This window comes from Oryzias latipes, chromosome 21, assembly GCF_053564925.1.
Source record: "Oryzias latipes strain Hd-rR chromosome 21, Olatipes_Hd-rR_3.1".
In the NCBI taxonomy this organism is placed as follows: domain Eukaryota; kingdom Metazoa; phylum Chordata; class Actinopteri; order Beloniformes; family Adrianichthyidae; genus Oryzias; species Oryzias latipes.
Genome location: NC_136257.1, coordinates 207,416 through 229,137, shown reverse-complemented (window position 1 = coordinate 229,137; position 21,722 = coordinate 207,416). Strand labels below are relative to the sequence as shown.

Sequence of the window (21,722 nt, the reverse complement as noted above, 5' to 3'; positions counted from 1 at the left end):
AGGTGCTCCTCTGTCTGGGACAAGATGGAGAAGGTGATCAGGGTCATAACGGTTATTCCAGAGTGGGGGTGTAACAATTGATCGATGAATCAGTTTATCCAATCAGATCGTTCTGTCTCAGGCAAGTTGTTAATCACCATCTATCTATAGCAGGATAAACCCGTTTCAAAAGGAAATAAATCGATAATTGATATTGGAAAAACCGACCAATCACAGCGGACAACACACGTGATGTCATCAACAGTCCAATGTGTGGACAGACTTTGAATAAAGTCATGTGACCATCCAGTGTCTAGAATGTTCTAAGAATGTTCCCTTTGGATTCTCTGGATGTGGAAAAACAACAGTGGTGAACTTTAGGAAACTAACATGTGAATGGATTTGACATTCATTCTAGTTTACTGGTTGGTTTGGACACAGATTTCATTAACTTGATGATCTGGAAGAAATCCAAGAATCTGGAAAACTGTTCAGTAGCAGGAATTTCTGTCTGGAAGTTTGGATCAAGAGGATCTGGATCCACTTTAGGGCAGAGGATCTGGATCGCCTTTAGGGCAGAGGATCTGGATCCACTTCAGGTTCAGAGGATCTGGATCCACTTCAGGTTCAGAGGATCTGGATCCACTTCAGGTTCAGAGGATCTGGATCCACTTCAGGTTCAGAGGATCTGGATCCACTTTAGGACAGAGGATCTGGATCGCCTTTAGGGCAGAGGATCTGGATCCACTTCAGGTTCAGAGGATCTGGATCCACTTCAGGTTCAGAGGATCTGGATCCACTTTAGGACAGAGGATCTGGATCGCCTTTAGGGCAGAGGATCTGGATCCACTTCAGGTTCAGAGGATCTGGATCCACTTCAGGTTCAGAGGATCTGGATCCACTTTAGGTTCAGAGGATCTGGATCCACTTTAGGTTCAGAGGATCTGGATCCACTTTAGGACAGAGGATCTGGATCCACTTTAGGACAGAGGATCTGGATCCACTTTAGGACAGAGGATCTGGATCCACTTTAGGACAGAGGATCTTTCTAAATGAACAAATATCAACTTTGAATCGGATCGTCAACCACAAATGATATGAATGGAATGTTACAGCCTTATATTCCATAGTCTTCCAGTCCACTGCTTCAAACGGGTCCTGTTTCCCGCTGTCAAAAATCACTGATCCTGATCCAGTTTTAAATACGAGTTCTAGGAGGGTTCAGGTGGGATGGAGGTGTGGAGAGACCAGAACCTCTGTGATGTTCTATGATTCCAGCCTGTTGGATGTCTTCTAGTGTTAATTGTACTGGACTCCACTGATGATGGGGTGGGGAACTTCCTGTCTCTTGGATCCCATCTTATGATTCTTGTCCTGCAAACACATCTAACCCCCCCATCTGAAGCAGGCAGACCATCCAGATCCAGAACTCCAACAGAACTGAAGGAGGCTCGCCTGTAGATGAACGTGTGAAGGAAAGATTTTTTGTGAGCTCATTTCACATCATTTGGAAGTAGATCAACAAAAGGATTTGAAATATAATAAAACTCGAACATGAGCAGTGACTGACAGGAGAAGAGCTGCTTTTAGGACTCGAATGTTTTTCTAAAAGACCCAACAACAGACAATAACACACCTGGTGATCCAAACATGACCAAGAAAGAGACAAAACCGGACCTCTGCTGTTGAGGCGTAGCGAGCAGAAATCCCGCCGAGCTTCAGGATTTCCGAGCTGCAGCGAACGCAGCAGCTGGTGAGGCGGGTGGGCGGAGACACCGGGAGCAACAGTCGATCCCCGCAGGAATGACCGGAGTTTCCACGGACTGCCGCACTCTGTCTTAGTTTCCACGTCCTCGCGGCGGGGACACAGAAGAGGAGCGACCCCCGGGACCGTCCGTTGATCGGGGCGCGCGTCTCCAGGTGTCCACGCAGAAACGTTCCACGGTCACGCTCCGCTCAGCCACCCTAGTCCCGGTCGGCATGCAGCTGAGAGGCGCGCGCGCGGCGGCGGAACGCGGCTGAGAGTCTGCACAGAGATCCGCGGATCGGTCCGAAACCCGAGCAGCGCCATGCGGAGCCCGTGGAGCGCGGCGCTGTGCTGCCTTGTCCTGCAGGCGCTGCTGCAGCCCGGCAGAGGTGAGGTCGAACCGCCAGCCCGTCTCACTCGGGTCGACGGCCACGGCGACCAGCGGACGGAACCCCGCAGGAATGTGGGGGAAGCCTCTGAGCGCCCGGGGCTGCGCGTGGTTCTGTCTGACCCGTTTCTGCGGATGTTTGAAATCCTCTGGTCTCCCTGCAGGTCTGAACGTGTGCACCAGCGGCAGCGCGGCCTCCTGTGCGGAATGCCTCCTGATCCATCCCAGCTGCGCCTGGTGCGCTCAAGAGGTTCGTCCGTACGTTCTGCGCAGGTCAGGAGGTCACTACATGCTCAGGCCGCTGAGGTTCGGCCTGGTTAGAACTGGACCTGCTGCTGACTGCAGTCTCTCAGCGGCCTGTTTGGGTTAAAGGACCTTCACTGGTCCGGTCTGGTGTGCTCATGTCCTCCAGGAGCCTCCGGATCTGGACCTTACTTCTTGTTGTAGATCGGGGGGAGGGGTGTTCCGTTGGAGTGGGACTCATGGTGGTCCCAGACTTTTCCTTCTGGAACCGGAGCACAGTTTGAGGGGCTGTTGGTCTTCAGTGTGTTGGTACAGGCATGAAGACAGGATGTCTGAAGTGGATGTGCTGCTGTGAGCTCATGGTTCCATGTGGGTCAGACCCTTCAACAGCGCCCATGTGCTTGTCCTGCAGGTCTTTGGGAGGAACCAGACTCTGGTGTCACGCTGTGATCTCGTCCAAAACTTGCAAAAGAAGAACTGTGAGAAACGCTTCATCGAGTTCTCAACCAGTCATGTCCAAGTGCTGAAGAACATCCCCCTGAGCTCAAAAAGATCCGGGTTTGTCTGGGACCGTGTGGTCCAGGTCAGTCCCCAGAAGATCTCCCTGAGCTTGCGTCCAGGTAAGGAGCAGCCTCGTTGGGCGTACGAGCAGACCCTCAGTGGTTGGGCCAGCTCATGGGTTCTTTGTCCTTGTTTGAGCAGGACACCAGGCACAGTTCAGTCTGCAGGTTCGACAGGTGGAGGACTACCCAGTGGATCTGTACTACTTGATGGACCTGTCTCTGTCCATGAAAGACGACTTGGCCACCATCCGGAACCTGGGCACAAAGCTGGCTCTTGAGATGGGGAAGCTCACCAGCAACTTCAGACTTGGCTTCGGCTCCTTTGTGGACAAGAACATGTCCCCTTTCTCCTACACCGCCCCCAAGTATCAGGAAAACCCCTGCAATGGGTAGGAGGGGTCAGCCTGACCCTGCTGGGCTTCCTTTTTGACCAAGTAGACTTTCATTCATTATTGATGCAGTTTCTTCTACAGTCCAACTCTGTTCCTCTTTTGATCCATTCTAAAAGTGTTCCTGGTCGTCTTTTCATTCTGATGATGATGCCGTTTTTAGCCAAAATCAAAACACCTGTGTAGTTTTCAAGGACATAGTTTCTGCAGAGCGGCAGGAGTTTATTAGAAATTCCCTTCAGAGTTGTGGGCCAGACTGCTGCCGCGGAAGTAACCTTCGACTGAAATCTCATCATCCCTTTGTTTACCCGCTCTCCCACTAGCATACGGCCCCCTAACCCCCCGACCTAATGTTAGCGGTGCAACAGAAATGGCAGCAACATCAGATCCATCCATCCGTCCAGTTCTGATCCAGAATCCAGCTCAGACCAGGAAAACAAAGACGTTCATGGATCTATTGGTATGACGGTGGATGATCAGAAAGGGGTGGAGCAGGGAGACTTTGGTCCCGCCCATTTCATTTACTATGTGATAAAGGGGACTTTCATCATCTGCTCAGGATTCACCCCGATTTGAATAAAGAAACCCTCAGAATGCAGTTTTTTTTATTAATTTTCTTATTAAACGTCCTCCATCATGTCAAAAATGCTAGGTCATGTTAAAAACATAAACATAGGGTTTTCATCAGTGGGTCTTTAAGCTACTTAAACCGCATGTGAAGCACGCTGAAGTGTTCACACTAGACCAGCAGGAAGGGGCTTCTTCTGGTTCTTTTGCTACTGTTGACTAGCGCATGTACCTGCAGCTGGAAGAGCCTTGGTGCAAATCTGATGAATCTTGCTCCAGGTATTTTGTTTCACAGCTCGATTCTGATATATGAACGAATTCCAGCCAGGCTCTCCCAGCAATTATTCATTTCTCCTTCATGCTTGGTACTTCCGTATCTCCACATGTCACCACCAACTCCTAGTCCCTAACTTTTGTGCATAGAGGCAGAAAATGGCCGTCCAAACCTGCGGGTGATAGTTTTGAACGTGGAAGGCCAGAATGCACTTTCACGCTCGTTTACATGGACGTTTCATTGGAAGTGGCTGCTTGAATAGCCGAGGGTGGAGTGAACATAGCTTCAGAATGTACCTGGACACAAGCATTTGTCAGCTCGGAGAAATAACATGCAAACAGAAGCACAGGGCAGCCCCCTCCTTCTCTGGGTCAGGCCTTTGGACTAGAACAGGCGGGAATGCTGATAAAGGCCCCTTTGTCATGTTTGATTCTCTTTTGGAGAGACCCAAAGACCACAGTAGACGTAACCATCCATCCATCCCTCTGGTTCTCTTCTTCTCTTTGCTCCCTGAAAATTGGACTCTTGAAGTTCTGTTGCATTCAGTCCAAAAATGTCTCCACATCCGGATATTGGTTGATGGAAGTCGATCCATCTGTGGCTGAAGGCTAAAGGGGAAAATGAAAGGCGTATTTGCCTTTTTAGGGTGCTAGGTCAAAAATGGAAAGAAAGTGTGGTGGATGACACGGAGGGGAGGACTTGATGTTTGCCCTGGAGGTGAGCCCCCCCCCCCTCTCCAACTCGCTGTCCGCCATCGCGCATCACTTCCCATTTAGGTTAGAGCGCAGCGGATGGCGGTGGTTTGACCTGTGGTGACCTGCATACTTCATGTTAGTGATGGGGCTTCCACAGGGAAGGACTGGGGCTGTGGAACCGTCACGAAAAAACGACACAAAGAAAATGTTGAAAACTCTGAACAATAGAGGAGCTCTGCAGATCTTAGGTTTTAGGTTACCATCGCCACAACTACAACAGATTCTGCTGAAACTAAAAATGAATTAAAACATCTAAAGTGAATTTTGTGGAATTAGGGCCTAAAAAAGAAATTCAGTTATTTGTGATCTTACAGTTTTTCCATTTGTGTTCAAAGAAACATGTTAGTCTGGTAAACCGAAGAACTCTATTTTGTTCTATTAAGTATGGATGGTAATACATTTTTTAAATGTCAGAAGAGTTTATGCTGCATTCACACTGGACGCGATTCACGTGTCAAATTCCTGTATGCTGCTTCTCTTTTGATGTGTGTCAGATTTACTGCTGGACGCCTTGACGTCCCGGCCGCAGAGCAGCTGCCAACGTTTTTCTGGACTTTATTTGTTGCAGCATCATGAAAACATGGATGATGTTAAGCTGGGTTCACCAGATCCTCTTCCTTTTCACTGAGTTGCTGGTGACCAACCCGGTTACTGGTGGGTGAAGGCGGGGGACACCCTGGGCAGGTCAACAGCCTGTCAAAGAGTCCAATGTTGGAGCTAGCGAATGCCGCCGATCAGAGTCCGGCCAGACGGCGGGAGCGGGCTCGATCACTGGCGACCTGCCCAGGCCGCATCCCGCCTTCACCCAACAGTAACTGGGACAGCCGTCTCCCCACAGCGCCAGTGGATTGAGAAAATGGATGGAAGTTCACGATGAAAATCCTCACGTCGAGCAGCCATATTGAATTAATTTTTCTACTCTTTGATCGAGCCACTGGAAATGTCACGTGCCCAAAGCTGCGTCCCACGCGCCCCGCCTAACGCCCAAATTGTGCCGCAGGACCTCAGATTGCATCTGTACATTGACTTAACATTGAAACTCGACGCCCCCATGGGCAAATTGTGTCATGTGTGAATGCAGCCTTAACCTTTGTATACTAAAGAAATGGTACATTTTACTGATCTGTCCATTGGATGTGGGCTTACTACAGCTTCACGTTAGCTTGCTTGCACCTCTGTGTTAGCATACTGTAGTTTTATGTTGGCACGCTGCGGCTCCATGTAAGCGTACTGCTGTGTTAGCATAAAGGTCAGAGCATTGACTGTTACCGGACCGAGCGAGTGTGATGCCCTCCCATAGAAAATGGCTTACTTACGGCTCCAATGAGATGTAGGCAATTCAGTCGCCATTTTTCCATAATATAGAGGCCGCCATTTGGAGCCAGCTGACATTAGTTTGCAGTGATTGGAGTTAATTTTTGATATGGCAGCTACTGTCGCCAATCGTAGTGAGCTTCTTGGACGTCCACACCCCTACCACTGAACGCAGGATCAGGAGAATCTGTCAATCAAAATTTCGAGTGTTTGAGGTGGGGGCCAATGGCACCACATGCTTTTACTGAGGCATCTGATTGGCCAATTTATAACATAACATGCATAAAGAAATTCCAGAAGAGGGCCCGTTCTTTAAACCGATCTCCTTCCTTAGATTCAAGCTGTTCCCCCAATGCGTCCCCACCTTCGGTTTCCGGCACATTCTCCCCCTGACCGACCAGGTGGATCGATTTAACCAAGAGGTGCAGAAGCAGCTGGTATCTCGCAACAGGGACGCTCCTGAAGGCGGGTTTGACGCCATCCTGCAGGCAGCCGTATGTGAGGTGAGGTGCTTCTTTTGTCACTGTTTCCGATGGAGACACATTTCCTGGGGGGGAGGGGGGGGGGGGGGGGGGGCAAGAAGTTCAGGTCCATTGTGGCTGCTCGTCTATCACAGCACTGGCTTCAGCCCGGTTTCCTCCTACAGTGGAATTGTTTGCCAGACACGACAGTGGCTCCTGCCCTGCAATTAACTGGTGTTAAACCGTTACAGCATGGAGGCGGGGCTTCCCCAACTTGTGGCCTTATTGGTTGAACTTCTTTCACAAAGTAATACTGCTTCACCGCTTTTTTGCAGAGGCCTGTGGGGGCATAAACAAAAGTTTTTGGACAGATTGGGGTGTTATTCCATCACCCAATGCTTACACGCCGCATTCACACGCCCTCCAGCAGAAGCCCTCTCCGGGTTTAGGAGGTGCAGCTGCGTTGCGTCTGAAGGCGTCTGTAATTTTTGGATTCAGAGTAAATTTGCCCTCTGAGCAGGGATTAGGTTGTCTTTGCTGCATCAATGGTTTGTTTCAGAGTTGGGCCTCGCCACACAACAGCCTTTCTGTTGTTGGTCTCACAGACGTGCTAAAGGACAACAAAGAGGCTCTTAGCTGATTGGCTGAAACACGCCGTGGTTCAGTCTGCGCCTGCCTGTTGGTTCCTGCTGATAATGCTCTGGACAGCTCTCCTGCTTGTTTTCACACTGTGTGTGTGTGTGCACACGTGTGTATGTGTGTGTTTGGATACAGTTTTTTATATTCAAGTTTTCCTCCCAAATGAAAGATCTTCTTCCACTTTCGGCTTCTCCCATCAGGGGTCGCCACAGCGAACGAGTCGCATGGTAAATTTGGCAATGTTTTACGCCGGATGCCCTTCCTGACGCAACCTTCTCAAACCGGGCTTGGAACCGGCAGAGGTAGAGAAGGGAACAGGGAGCAGCCCGGAGTCGAACCCGGGTTTCACGGACGGAAGGCGCCGCAAACCAGCACGAGCTAAACTGGCAAATGAAAGATAAAGGTTTTAGTTTGAAAATCTCTTTCCACGCCTTTGTTTCAAAGGAAATAACTTTGAAGCAATTGCTCAAATATATGACTTAACTGAGAGGGATCTGCTGATACTTGGCAGTGATGCTACTGCTCACTCTGTCCATTAATTGCAAGGGTTGCGTGACAGTATTGCTGCAGGTTTACAATGGCACCCAGTTTTAGAAAGTGCTTGGGGCCGCATGTTCTTGGTTCTGTTATGACCAGAGCCTACTTAATTTTAATGGGGGCCGCATTTAGTCCACGGGCCAGACTCGGGTCATGCCTGCCTTTGTGGCTTTGGCTGCCTCTGCAGCAGGGCCTGATGGGAAAACTGCGGGTTTTTCTTCTACTGCAAGCCGCCCTCCTTCTTCAGCAGCTTTACATGAGTATTTGCTCAAAGGCAGAGGGTGTGGGTGAGACGCTGACTGCTGGATCTTCAACAGGACAAAATCGGCTGGAGGAAGGAGGCGTATCACCTGCTGGTGTTTGCCACGGACGACGTGCCGCACCTGGCTCTGGATGGGCGGCTGGGGGGCCTGGTTAGGCCTCACGATGGGCGGTGCCACTTGGACGACCAAAACGAGTACAGCGCGTCCACCAAGATGGTAAGGTCCACTGAGACTGCGTTCATTATGTCAGAAAATTACCCCTGTATTGTAAATCCTCTCCAGTTTAGTTCTGAGAGATGAAGCAACACAGAAGCTCTCCAAGCTGAGACTTCCAAGTTTAGCTGTCTTCTTCAGCCGTCTGCTTTCAGCTGTCTTCTTCAGCCGTCTGCTTTCAGCTGTCTTCTTCAGCCGTCTGCTTTCAGCCGTCTGCTTTCAGCCGTCTGCTTCAGCTGTCTGCTTCAGCCGTCTGCTACAGCCGTCTGCCTTCAGCCGTCTGCTTCAGCCGTCTGCTTCAGCCGTCTGCCTCAGCCGTCTGCCTTCAGCCGTCTGCCTTCAGCCGTCTGCCTTCAGCCGTCTGCTTCAGCCGTCTGCCTTCAGCCGTCTGCCTCAGCCGTCTGCCTTCAGCCGTCTGCCTTCAGCCGTCTGCTTCAGCCGTCTGCTTCAGCCGTCTGCTTCAGCTATCTGCCTCAGCCGTCTGCCTTCAGCCGTCTGCCTTCAGCCTTCTGCTTTCAGCTGTCTTCTTAAGCCGTCTGCCTTCAGCCGTCTGCCTTCAGCCGTCTGCCTTCACCGTCTGCTTCAGCCATCTGCCTCAGCCGTCTGCCTTCAGCCGTCTGCCTTTAGCCGTCTGCTTCAGCTGTCTGCCTCAGCCGTCTGCTGCAGCCGTTTGCCTTAGCTGTCTTCTTCAGCCACTTGCCTTCAGCCATCTGCTTCAGCCGTCTGCCTTCAGCCGTCTGCTACAGCCGTTTGCTTTAGCCGTTTGCTTTAGCCGTTTGCTTTAGCCGTTTGCTTCAGCCACTTGCCTTCAGCCGTCTGCTTCAGCCGTTTGTCTTCAGCCGTCTGCTTTCAGCCGTCTGCTTCAGCCGTTTGTCTTCAGCCGTCTGCATTCAGCCGTCTGCTTCAGTTGTCTGCTTCAGCCGTCTGCTGCAGCCGTTTGCCTTAGCTGTCTGCTTCAGCCACTTGCCTTCAGCCATCTGCTTCAGCCGTCTGCCTTCAACCGTCTGCTTCAGCCGTCTACTTCAGCCGTCTGCCTTCAGCCGTCTGCGTCAGCCGTCTGCTACAGCCGTCTGCTTCAGCCGTTTGTCTTCAGCCGTCTGCTTCAGCCGTCTACTTCAGCCGTCTGTCTTCAGCCGTCTGTCTTCAGCTGTCTGCTTCAGCCGTCTGCTTCAGCCGTTTCCTTTAGCCGTATGTCTTCAGATGTATGCCTTCAGCCATCTGCTTCAGTCGTCTGCCTTCAGCCGTCTGCTTCAGCCCTCTGCCTTCAGCCGTCTGCTTCAGCCATCTGCTCCAGCCATTTGCCTTCAGCCTTTTGTTCTTAGCCGTCTGCTTCAGCCGTCTGCTTCGGCCGTCTGCTTCGGCCGTCTGCTTCAGTCGTCTGCCTTCAGCCGTCTGCCTTCAGCCGTCTGCCTTCAGCCGTCTGCCTTCAGCCGTCTGCCTTCAGCCGTCTGCTTCAGCCCTCTGCCTTCAGCTGTCTGCTCCAGCCATTTGCCTTCAGCCGTTTTCCTTCAGCCTTTTGTTCTTAGCTGTCTGCTTCAACCGTCTGCTTGAGCCGTCTGCTTCAGCCGTCTGCCTTCAGCCGTCTGCCTTCAGCCGTCTGCCTTCAGCCGTCTGCCTCAGCCGTCTGCTTCAGCCGTTTGCTTTAGCCGTCTGCTTCAGCCACTTGCCTTCAGCCATCTGCTTCAGCCGTCTGCTTTCAGCCGTCTGCTTCAGCCGTTTGTCTTCAGCCGTCTGCTTCAGCCATCTGCTCCAGCCATTTGCCTTCAGCCGTTTTCCTTCAGCCTTTTGTTCTTAGCCGTCTGCTTCAGCCATCTGCTTCGGCCGTCTGCTTCAGCCGTCTGCCTTCAGCCGTTTGTCTTCAGCCGTCTGCTTCAGCCGTCTGCTTCAGCCATCTGCCTTCAGCCATCTGCCTTCAGCAGTCTGCCTTCAGCAGTCTGCCTTCAGCCGTCTGCTTCAGCCGTCTGCTTCAGCCGTCTGCTGCAGCCGTTTGCCTTAGCTGTCTGCTTCAGCCACTTGCCTTCAGCCATGTGCTTCAGCCGTCCGCCTTCAACCGTCTGCTTCAGCCGTCTGCTTCAGCCGTCTGCCTTCAGCCGTCTGCTTCAGCCGTCTGCTACAGCCGTTTGCTTTAGCCGTTTGCTTCAGCCACTTGCCTTAAGCCATCTGCTTCAGCCGTCTGCCTTCAGCCGTCTGCTTCAGCCGTTTGTCTTCAGCCGTCTGCTTCAGCCGTTTGTCTTCAGCCGTCTGCTTCAGCTGTCTGCCTCAGCCGTCTGCCTTCAGCCGTCTGCTTTCAGCTGTCTTCTTAAGCCGTCTGCTTCGGCCGTCTGCCTTCAACCGTCTGCCTTCAGCCGTCTGCTTCAGCCGTCTGCTTCAGCCATCTGCCTCAGCCGTCTGCCTTCAGCCGTCTGCCTTCAGCCGTCTGCCTTCAGCCGTCTGCTTCAGCTGTCTGCTTCAGCCGTCTGCTGCAGCCGTTTGCCTTAGCTGTCTGCTTCAGCCACTTGCCTTCAGCCGTCTGCCTTCAACCGTCTGCTTGAGCCGTCTGCCTTCAGCCGTCTGCCTGCAGCCGTCTGCTTCAGCCGTCTGCTACAGCCGTTTGCTTTAGCCGTTTGCTTTAGCCACTTGCCTTAAGCCATCTGCTTCAGCCGTCTGCCTTCAGCCGTCTGCTTCAGCTGTCTGCTTCAGCCGTCTGCTGCAGCCGTTTGCCTTAGCTGTCTGCTTCAGCCACTTGCCTTCAGCCGTCTGCCTTCAACCGTCTGCTTGAGCCGTCTGCCTTCAGCCGTCTGCCTGCAGCCGTCTGCTTCAGCCGTCTGCTACAGCCGTTTGCTTTAGCCGTTTGCTTTAGCCACTTGCCTTAAGCCATCTGCTTCAGCCGTCTGCCTTCAGCCGTCTGCTTCAGCCGTTTGTCTTCAGCCGTCTGCTTTCAGCTGTCTTCTTCAGCCGTTTGTCTTCAGCCGTCTGCTTCATCTGTCTGCCTCAGCCGTCTGCCTTCAGCCGTCTGCCTTCAGCCGTCTGCCTTCAGCCGTCTGGCTTCAGCCGTCTGCCTTCAGCCGTCTGCTTTCAGCTGTCTTCTTAAGCCGTCTGCTTCGGCCGTCTGCCTTCAGCCGTCTGCCTTCAGCCGTCTGCTTCAGCCGTCTGCTTCAGCCATCTGCCTCAGCCGTCTGCCTTCAGCCGTCTGCCTTCAGCCGTCTGCCTTCAGCCGTCTGCCTTCAGCCGTCTGCTTCAGCCATCTGCTGCAGCCGTTTGCCTTAGCTGTTTGCTTCAGCCACTTGCCTTCAGCCATCTGCTTCAGCCGTCTGCCTTCAACCGTCTGCTTGAGCCGTCTGCTTCAGCCGTCTGCCTTCAGCCGTCTGCTTCAGCCGTCTGCTACAGCCGTTTGCTTTAGCCGTTTGCTTCAGCCACTTGCCTTAAGCCATCTGCTTCAGCCGTCTGCCTTCAGCCGTCTGCTTCAGCCGTCTGCTTCAGCCGTTTGTCTTCAGCCGTCTGCTTCAGCCGTCTACTTCAGCCGTCTGTCTTCAGCTGTCTGCTTCAGCTGTCTGCTTCAGCCGTCTGCTTCAGCCGTTTCCTTTAGCCGGATGTCTTCAGATGTATGCCTTCAGCCATCTTTCAGCCGTCTGCCTTTAGCCGTCTGCCTTCAGCCGTCTGCCTTCAGCCGTCTGCTTTCAGCCGTCTGCTTCAGCCCTCTGCCTTCAGCCGTCTCCTTCAGCCGTTTCATTGAGGAAAAAGTTGCACATTGGGAGGTCTGTTTCGGGGTGGAGGGGTCCTGACCATGATCTGATCATCACGTCTGTCTCTCTGCAGGATTATCCATCTCTGGCTTTGCTGGGGGAGAAGCTGGCAGAAAACAACATCTTCCTCATCTTCGCTGTTACCAAACGGCACTATGTCATTTACAAGGTACCCCCCCAGTGTCCGGTTCCTCTGATTCTGGACCCTTACTGATCTCTTCTCTGGTCACAGAACTTGACGGCCCTCATACCAGGAACCACGGTGGAGATTCTGGACCAGGACTCCAAGAACGTGATCCAGCTGATCATCACAGCCTACAGCGTGAGTGTGTGTGTGTGTTGGGGGGTCTGCACCTGTTTCCTGTCTGAATCTGAGCGTCGTCTGTTCTGGAGCTCAGACTGGGGAGGTGCTGGGTCACCCGTGGCCTGACCCCCTCCCTGGGTGTGGGAGTTGATTCATTTCAACTACAAGCATGCAGGCAGGACCAGGACCAGAGGACGGGGGGATCTCTTGGCCCAGTCCACCAGAACCGGGACCACTTGTCTGAGGGGCCCAGCCCTCCAATGTAGACAAAAAAAAAAAGACGCATTCTACTAGAAAAGTGATAACCTTTATTAGTACTAGCGGTGCTACGATTAATTGATTAATAAATGAAACGATTTCTATTCCTACTATCCAACCAGATGGATATGTCTGAGGTGATTTCTTAATCGAATTAACAAATACCGTTATGAAATCACTTCAAAATGAAAGAAATCGATTATATCAATAACGGGAAATCCCATCTGGACTGAGGTACAGCAGGTTTATTTACTATAATGTAAAACCGACCAATCACAGCGGACAACACACGTGATGTCATCAACAGTCCAATGTGTGGACAGACTGTGAATAAAGTCATGTGACCATCCAGTGTCTAGAATGTTCTAGAATGTTCCCTTTGGATTCTCTGGATGTGGAAAAACAACAGTGGTGAACTTTAGGAAACTAACATGTGAATGGATTTGACATTCATTCTAGTTTACTTGTTGGTTTGGACACAGATTTCATTTAACTTGATGATCTGGAAGAAATCCAAGAATCTGGAAAACTGTTCAGTAGCAGGAATTTCTGTCTGGAAGTTTGGATCAAGAGGATCTGGATCCACTTTAGGTTCAGAGGATCAGGATCCACTTCAGGACAGAGGATCTGGATCCACTTTAGGACAGAGGATCTGGATCCACTTTAGGTTCAGAGGATCTGGATCCGCTTTAGGACAGAGGATCTGGATCCACTTTAGGACAGAGGATCTGGATCCACTTTAGGTTCAGAGGATCTGGATCCACTTTAGGACAGAGGATCTGGATCCACTTTAGGTTCAGAGGATCTGGATCCACTTTAGGACAGAGGATCTGGATCCACTTTAGGACAGAGGATCTGGATCCACTTTAGGGCAGAGGATCAGATCCAATCAGATCGATCAGAATGAACCGATATCCACTATAACTCGTATCGACAATGACAAATGATGATGTGGATTAAATGTTGTTAAAACAAATCGTTACCTCTAGCTGACTCACTTCAGGCGGTCTTCTGTATCATTCGGTAAAAGCTCTAATAGAAACAGGATTTTGTTATATAAGACCAACGTTTAAGACATCTTGGTTGAGTCAATGTCGCTGTGAGGCGTTCAGGGACAGTCTGTAGCTCTTGCTCGTGGTGGTCAATCAGCTGGAGTTCTGTGTCAGCTGCTGAGTTATGGACCTGCTCTCCTCAGAACATCCGCTCGAAAGTGGAGCTGACCACATCAGACCCCCCAGAGGACATCAACCTGTCCTTCACCGCCACCTGCCAGGATGGGAAGCCCCTGCCAGGCCTCAGGAAGTGTGCTGATCTTAAGTTAGGAGACACGGTGAGTCCCTGTCCGCACCCCCCCTCAGACCTCCATGCATGTTGGTGCTGGAGGTCTTTGTGCCTCTGCGAAAGTCCTGGAGTGTTGATGACGGTCTTTGTGGAGGGCTGGGGAGTTCCTGCTGTGATTCCTGCATGTTCTTGTGTTGTTAACATGTTCTTGTAGCATTTTTCTGATGATGGAGGAGAAAAATCCAGATCAAAACTGCCTTTCTGACTATTTCTTTATTCAAGTCGCAGAAGAAAAACTGCCTTTAGAAAAAGCTTCAGTTATGATGCAGAAACTGGGACGGGGGGGCAAAGTCTCACTGCCCCCCCAAACGCGCACCCCCTGCCCCTCTCATGCTTAGGTGTGTGCGAAGTGATGAGGGTTCAACACCCATGTGCTGTAGAGAAACGCAGTTCTCCTAATCAGACACTGATGTTAGCTTTCAACTGTTCCTAAAAGTGTTGCATTGACAGGGAAATGGATTTCTTGGTGACAGCAGCATTAAAAACGTCTCATGTGTTTGCTGTCAACACGTCACTGAATAAACGTAAAAAAAAGAGAGCGCTTTGACAAAACATCAAACATGATCACAGTGGTCCGCCTTTACACAGTAGTTAGTATTTTTTTTTTTTTTTATTTCTTGTGACTGATTTTTTTTTTTTTCTGTTCCTGACTTGGGCCTAAATAGAAAGGGGGGCGTGTGAATAGAGGTGGCCCCGCCCTGATCCGCCTGTCTGGCTGACATTCCTGACTCATGTCAGGGCGCGCTCTGGCAGCTTTCTTTCCCGTCTCTAAGGCTTCTCCGGTGTAGTTCAAGCAGGTTTTGGGAAGTCGAGTAAAGCGGTTAGCTCCTCCCTCCAGCTGGTCTCCAGTATGTTGACCAGGGAGGCATGTGGTTCAGTGGTGTGACACGGGGTTTGAAACTGAGTCTTCTGGCGCCGCTAACGTTCTCCTGACGTTTTTTTGTGCCTGACCCGCTATTCATTTATTATCTAGCCTCTGGCTCAGATGGACCTCTCACTTCCATTGTTTCTCCTTTCAACAGGATGTTCACCAGCATCCGTGCACAAGCGTGCACGGAAACATGTTCAGCTGTGCTCCATTCATCTTAATGGTATACTGGCTTAGGGCTTTTCTGGTCTTTTCCAAAGACGCGGCCCGATCCGGTTCCTGGCTGGCTGTGAGCCGGTTCCACATCCCAATGACTGAGAACAGAGGGAGTTCGTCTGCACGGGGGCTCGCCCACAGCTCGATTTTGAACAGAAAGGGGCGTGTCTTCAGTGCAGGTTCTTTGTCATTAGAGGTCCAGCCATGTGGTCATTTGTTTCCTGTAAAGTTTCCTAAAAGTCCGTCATCCACGGGGGCAGTTTGAGTCATGGTGAAGGCTGCCCCCACTCTATTAGTTTTTTCTCTTTTGTCTTTGTGCCCCCCTCTGTCCTGTCCTGAGGCCTCTTACCCCCCCCATGTCTCCCTTTTTGACCGGCTTCCTCGTGACTCGCATTTCCACTGACTTCCTCTGGGTTGAATTGTGTGCCTCATTAAATCATTAACCGTCCCTCACTGGAGTACTGGGGGGGGGGCGTTCAGGGTGTCATGTGACGGCGCTCCTCCTGCTTCCTGAAATTCCTGCTTTGGTCAGACAGCACTCCGGCTGCGCCCGTCCATTCTGAAGTTTGACACGGTAGAAAGACGAGGATGAAGTTGGACATTTGAACATTTGTCCGTTGAGTGAAACGGGCACCATTTCTGGCCGCCCATCTCACGGCGTCATCCTAGAGCCGGCCTTGTTTCTGCGTTTCGCCCATGAAAACAAACAACTTCCAAACTTTTGCAAAGATGGATGTTCATATTGCTCTTATGAAATGAACGCGTTTAGCCGATCACTGCTAGCTCCACGGAGAAAGTGGGTGTGTGTTAGCCTGGAGGCGGAGCTGGCAGTGCAGACTGTTCGCTCATGTTTATATGTCTTAACCTGGGGACCCCATCATTCTGAGGGCCTGGGAGGGGCTGGTGCTCAGAGTGCAGGGTTTTAGAGGAACACTCAGAAATGAGTGAATGGATCAAAATGCCACTTTTTATAGTGAGGAACGGGCATTCTAAAACTCTTTAAAGCTCAAAAAGGTGATTTAGCATGAACCCTTTAAAGCTGTGGGTGTCAGTGAAAACAGTATTCTCATCTATCTTTATGCTGATGACACAATACTGTCACCCTAAAATTCATTTGACATCATCTGCTGACATTCTCAGAGCTGTCTGTCCATTAAGAACCAAAGGAGGCTGGAACCTCATCTGCATCAGCCTGAATGGTTCAGTCTTACTCAGGAGGTGGAGATCCAGCAGATTTATGTTCAGACATCAAAGATCCACCACAGAAGGGTTACGTCTGTACAGCAAAGACTGTTTAAGCATCTGGAGTTGTTCTCAACAGTCAACATTGTAACTTTCTGTAACATCATACAGTACTACAAAAAACACTGCAAGGTAAAAGAAAGACCTTACTTTCATTAGTGACAAATACTCTAAACATTTTTCTGATGAGAAAATTCAAATGGAACGAAAAGGAAAAAGGTAAAAATGTCATCTCAGTGTGAATGTGAACACGTGTGCATGCCAGCAAATGCTTGGGTGGGAAGGTCTTCAGTCTGTCATCCTTAAGGAATGGGTTCACCGCTGAAGGGCTGGAGTGCGTCCAGCTGCCTCACAGACGCTGGTTGGGTTTTGCTGAGCAGAACCAGACTATGGATCCTGCTCCTGGAGTTTGGAAGGTTTGGTTTTGGTTCTTGGCGTTTCTTTAGGTGAGCCAGTCACCAGTCCTTCAGGCAGAGGAGGGCATTTCTTTCTTCCCACTGCAGCCATCTGTCTTGCAGTCTGCAAACATGAAGGGCGTGCACGACGAACGACCCTAAATGAGGGTGGAGCTGGAACCTCTTAAATGTGGCTTCATCTCTGGTGAAACTGTTGCTGTCTGACTGCAAACGATGAAGAACGGCTCCAAGCGATGTGAAGGAATAATAAAGTGTCATGGCCATCAGCAGATGGTTTCCTTATGTGGGGCTTCTGTGGTTCCACTTTGTAACAGCGAGGAGAACATCTTGTGTTTGGGCAGCTCTTCTGCTCTTTGGCTTTGACCATCTCTCTGTCAACTGGACGCTGGTTCTGTTACACATTCTTCTGTAGAAATAAACCCAGAAGCCGGCTCGTGTGCAGTTCACATGCTTTAGCACACGGATGACCCTGATCTGAACCACCAGAAGGAAGTGCGTCTCCATCCTCATCCACTCACCGCTCTGTTCTGCTGTGTAGGTCTCCTTTGATGTGAGTGTGGAGACGAGGAGCTGTTCCTCCAACAACCCCAAACAGAGCTTCACCATCAAGCCGGTGGGCTTCGAGGACCGCCTGGAGGTGGCCGTGACATACGAGTGCGACTGCGGCTGCAGCCAGAACGCGCAGACCAACAGCAGCATCTGCAGCTCTATCGGTACCTCAGCCCCCTTCCTCAGTGAAGCTCATAGCAACCCTAAAAACTTTCATACTAAAATGTCTGTGAGAGTGCAGTCCCAACCGTCATCTAAAATAAAGTCTCTCCACTTTAGAAGTGAAAATGATAAGAGCTAAAAGGCCATAAAACTTTCATGTATGAGCTGATGACATCATACAAGTCTACTATTGATAGCTTTGATATGTCACAGTCTAAGGGAAACGCCCCCCTGGTGGCAAAGAAGCTGCAGTCATGTAGACGGGACAGAATGAGAGCAAAGGGAAATGCCAGAGACGTCCACTGGTCTTTAGTTTTCAAAGGCTTCCTCTGCAGTAGCAGCTCCTCATTAGCGCAGCTAGCATGCCACAATCTGATGTTATCTGACAGTGATGTCATCATACTCTTTCTCAGTTTGCACTGTACTGAAACGACCTACACCATGGTATACACAGGCTGTGGGCGGAGTCTCACTTTAACTGTTTAGTTATATAGAGCTGTTTCTATTCTTGAAACTATACCCTTCCTTATAATCTGACCCTAAATAATGTAGAAATGACTGTAAAAGACACAAGCGTCTGCTGTATGAAGACAAGAGACGTCAAAATGAGGAGAAATCTGCGCTTTAGTTTCCATCTGAAAAAGTCTGCCTCTCAAACTTCATGTTAATAGTAGAAACTTTACAGCTAGAGTAAAACAAAGACAAACCATCATAACACAAACAACCAGCAATTTTAACATGATCAGTAAGAAATCAGGACATGGAAAGAGCTGCTTAAAGAGTTCTATGTTCTATTTCCAATGGTGGCACAGTTCATCCTCAACCCCACCCACAACGTTGAGGTGGGGGTCGGTCACTATTTACCTGACAGAAGGAAGGCTTTGGCTTCAAAGGCTGGGGAAAATTATTGCTGAATATGCTGAAACATTGACTGAAAATGACAACTGGACAGAGTAATCACCTACTGCCCCCACCCCCATGGTCCAAACAGGAAGTACCTGCTGGCTCCAAGAAGCCAAATCCTATAGACGTCATTGGAGAAATAGACAGCCGTTACCCTGTCAATCTATTGTTCACCTCCCTGCATATCCCATCAGAGGTCACCACAGCTATCTGCAACAAGAAGCACTTTAGGTTAAGATATGTTTTTCCAAAAAGAGAACAATAAATGAGTGAAAACAAAGGATTATGGAAACATAATCTGTTTTTCTATCAGTGTTCTTATGCGATTACGTTGAAACATTGGTCTTCCTAAAAGTTCCTAAAAGGTGGGATCACATCAGGGATCAGCTCTGAGCCACTTCCTGTTTCCTGGTGATGGACAGACTGACAGATGAGGTTAGACAGGAACCACCACAAACCATGATGTTTGCAGACGATACTGTGATTTGTAGTGAGAGCAGAGAACAGGTGGAGGAGAAGCTAGAGAGGTGGAGGTTTGTCCTGGAAAGGAGAGGAATGAAGGTTAGCGGCAGCAAGACGGAGAACATGTGTGTGAATGAGAGGAACCCAAGAGGAAGAGTGAGGTTACAGGAAGAAGAGATGAAGAAGGAGGATCTGAAGGATCTAGGGTCAGCAGTCCAGAGGAACGGAGAGAGTGGAAAAGAAGTGAAGAAGAGAGCAGGCAGGTTGGAATGGGTGGAGAAAAGTGTCAGAAAAGAGTTTGAGCTGGAATGAAAGGAAAGGTGGAGAAAAGTGTGGAGAGAGCAGCCATGTTGTTTCCTAGAGACACTGAGGAAGACAGGAAGCAGAGATGAAGATGCTGAGGTTCTCTTTGGGAGGAACCAGGCTGGATCAGGAAAAAGGACATCAGAGGGACAGAACATGGTAGAGGTTCTGGAGATAAAGCCAGACTGAGATGGTTGAGACTGAAAGATGCTGAGTCTAGAGCTGCCAGAGTTCTAGAGGAAGACCAGAGAGGAGGATTCTGGATGCAGAGAAGGAAGACATGAAGGTAGCTGCTGGTAGAGGATGAAGAAGACATGAAGGTAGCTGCTGGTAGAGGATGAAGAAGACATGAAGGTAGCTGCTGGTAGATGATGATGAAGACATGAAGGTAGCTGCTGGTAGATGATGATGAAGACATGAAGGTAGCTGCTGGTAGAGGATGAAGAAGACATGAAGGTAGCTGCTGGTAGAGGATGATGAAGACATGAAGGTAGCTGCTGGTAGATGATGAAGAAGACATGAAGGTAGCTGCTGGTAGATGATGATGAAGACATGAAGGTAGCTGCTGGTAGAGGATGAAGAAGACATGAAGGTAGCTGCTGGTAGAGGATGAAGAAGACATGAAGGTAGCTGCTGGTAGAGGATGATGAAGACATGAAGGTAGCTGCTGGTAGAGGATGAAGAAGACATGAAGGTAGCTGCTGGTAGAGGATGAAGACATGAAGGTAGCTGCTGGTAGAGGATGATGAAGACATGAAGGTAGCTGCTGGTAGAGGATGAAAAAGAAATGAAGGTAGCTGCTGGTAGAGGATGAAGAAGACATGAAGGTAGCTGCTGGTAGATGATGATGAAGACATGAAGGTAGCTGCTGGTAGAGGATGAACAAGACATGAAGGTAGCTGCTGGTAGAGGATGAAGAAGACATGAAGGTAGCTGCTGGTAGATGATGAAGACATGAAGGTAGCTGCTGGTAGAGGATGATGAAGACATGAAGGTAGCTGCTGGTAGAGGATGATGAAGACATGAAGGTAGCTGCTGGTAAAGGATGATGAAGACATGAAGGTAGCTGCTGGTAGATGATGAAGAAGACATGAAGGTAGCTGCTGGTAGATGATGATGAAGACATGAAGGTAGCTGCTGGTAGAGGATGAAGAAGACATGAAGGTAGCTGCTGGTAGAGGATGAAGAAGACATGAAGGTAGCTGCTGGTAGATGATGAAGACATGAAGGTAGCTGCTGGTAGAGGATGATGAAGACATGAAGGTAGCTGCTGGTAGAGGATGAAGAAGACATGAAGGTAGCTGCTGGTAGAGGATGAAGAAGACATGAAGGTAGCTGCTGGTAGATGATGAAGACATGAAGGTAGCTGCTGGTAGAGGATGATGAAGACATGAAGGTAGCTGCTGGTAGAGGATGAAGAAGACATGAAGGTAGTTGCTGGTAGAGGATGAAGAAGACATGAAAGTAGCTGCTGGTAGAGGATGATGAAGACATGAAGGTAGCTGCTGGTAGAGGATGATGAAGACATGAAAGTAGCTGCTGGTAGAGGATGATGAAGACATGAAGGTAGCTGCTGGTAGAGGATGATGAAGACATGAAGGTAGCTGCTGGTAGAGGATGAAGAAGAAATGAAGGTAGTTGCTGGTAGAGGATGATGAAGACATGAAGGTAACTGCTGGGAGAGGATGATGAAGACATGAAAGTAGCTGCTGGTAGAGGATGATGAAGACATGAAGGTAGCTGCTGGTAGAGGATGAAGAAAAAATGAAGGTAGTTGCTGGTAGAGGATGATGAAGACATGAAGGTAGCTGCTGGTAGAGGATGAAGAAGACATGAAGGTAGCTGCTGGTAGAGGATGATGAAGACATGAAGGTAGCTGCTGGTAGAGGATGAAGAAGACATGAAGGTAGGTGCTGGTAGAGGATGAAGAAGACATGAAAGTAGTTGCTGGTAGAGGATGAAGAAGACATGAAAGTAGCTGCTGGTAGAGGATGAAGACATGAAGGTAGCTGCTGGTAGAGGATGAAGAAGACATGAAGGTAGCTGCTGGTAGAGGATGAAGACATGAAGGTAGCTGCTGGTAGAGGATGAAGAAGACATGAAGGTAGCTGCTGGTAGAGGATGATGAAGACATGAAGGTAGCTGCTGGTAGAGGATGAAGACATGAAAGTAGCTGCTGGTAGAGGATGATGAAGACATGAAAGTAGCTGCTGGTAGAGGATGAAGAAGACATGAAGGTAGCTGCTGGTAGAGGATGAAGACATGAAGGTAGCTGCTGGTAGAGGATGAAGACATGAAGGTAGCTGCTGGTAGAGGATGATGAAGACATGAAGGTAGCTGCTGGTAGAGGATGATGAAGACATGAAGGTAGCTGCTGGTAGAGGATGAAGACATGAAGGTAGCTGCTGGTAGAGGATGATGAAGACATGAAGGTAGCTGCTGGTAGAGGATGAAGAAGACATGAAGGTAGCTGCTGGTAGAGGATGAAGACATGAAGGTAGCTGCTGGTAGAGGATGATGAAGACGTGAAGGTAGCTGCTGGTAGAGGATGAAGAAGAAATGAAGGTAGTTGCTGGTAGAGGATGAAGACATGAAAGTAGCTGCTGGTAGAGGATGATGAAGACATGAAGGTAGCTGCTGGTAG

General features: G+C 49.8%; 1 protein-coding gene across 4 annotated transcripts in view; it reads left to right on the top strand.

Moving 5' to 3' along the window:
* Positions 1-1,426: 1,426 nt before the first annotated feature.
* The window catches only part of itgb5 (integrin, beta 5), a 55,341-nt gene continuing 35,045 nt past the window's right edge, over positions 1,427-21,722 (top strand). For 2 of the 4 annotated variants that reach the window (XM_078939823.1, XM_078939822.1), the window contains exons 1-10: positions 1,731-2,115; positions 2,279-2,364; positions 2,770-2,977; positions 3,060-3,309; positions 6,554-6,722; positions 8,174-8,335; positions 12,128-12,223; positions 12,287-12,376; positions 13,812-13,946; positions 17,238-17,416. In XM_078939823.1, the coding sequence (XP_078795949.1) occupies positions 2,049-2,115; positions 2,279-2,364; positions 2,770-2,977; positions 3,060-3,309; positions 6,554-6,722; positions 8,174-8,335; positions 12,128-12,223; positions 12,287-12,376; positions 13,812-13,946; positions 17,238-17,416 (1,442 nt within the window). In that variant the 5' untranslated portion in view covers positions 1,731-2,048. Of the gene's footprint in view, positions 2,116-2,278; positions 2,365-2,769; positions 2,978-3,059; positions 3,310-6,553; positions 6,723-8,173; positions 8,336-12,127; positions 12,224-12,286; positions 12,377-13,811; positions 13,947-17,237; positions 17,417-21,722 lie in introns of all 4 variants that reach the window. The other 2 variants (XM_023950461.2, XM_023950462.2) reach the window with 2 other exon arrangements.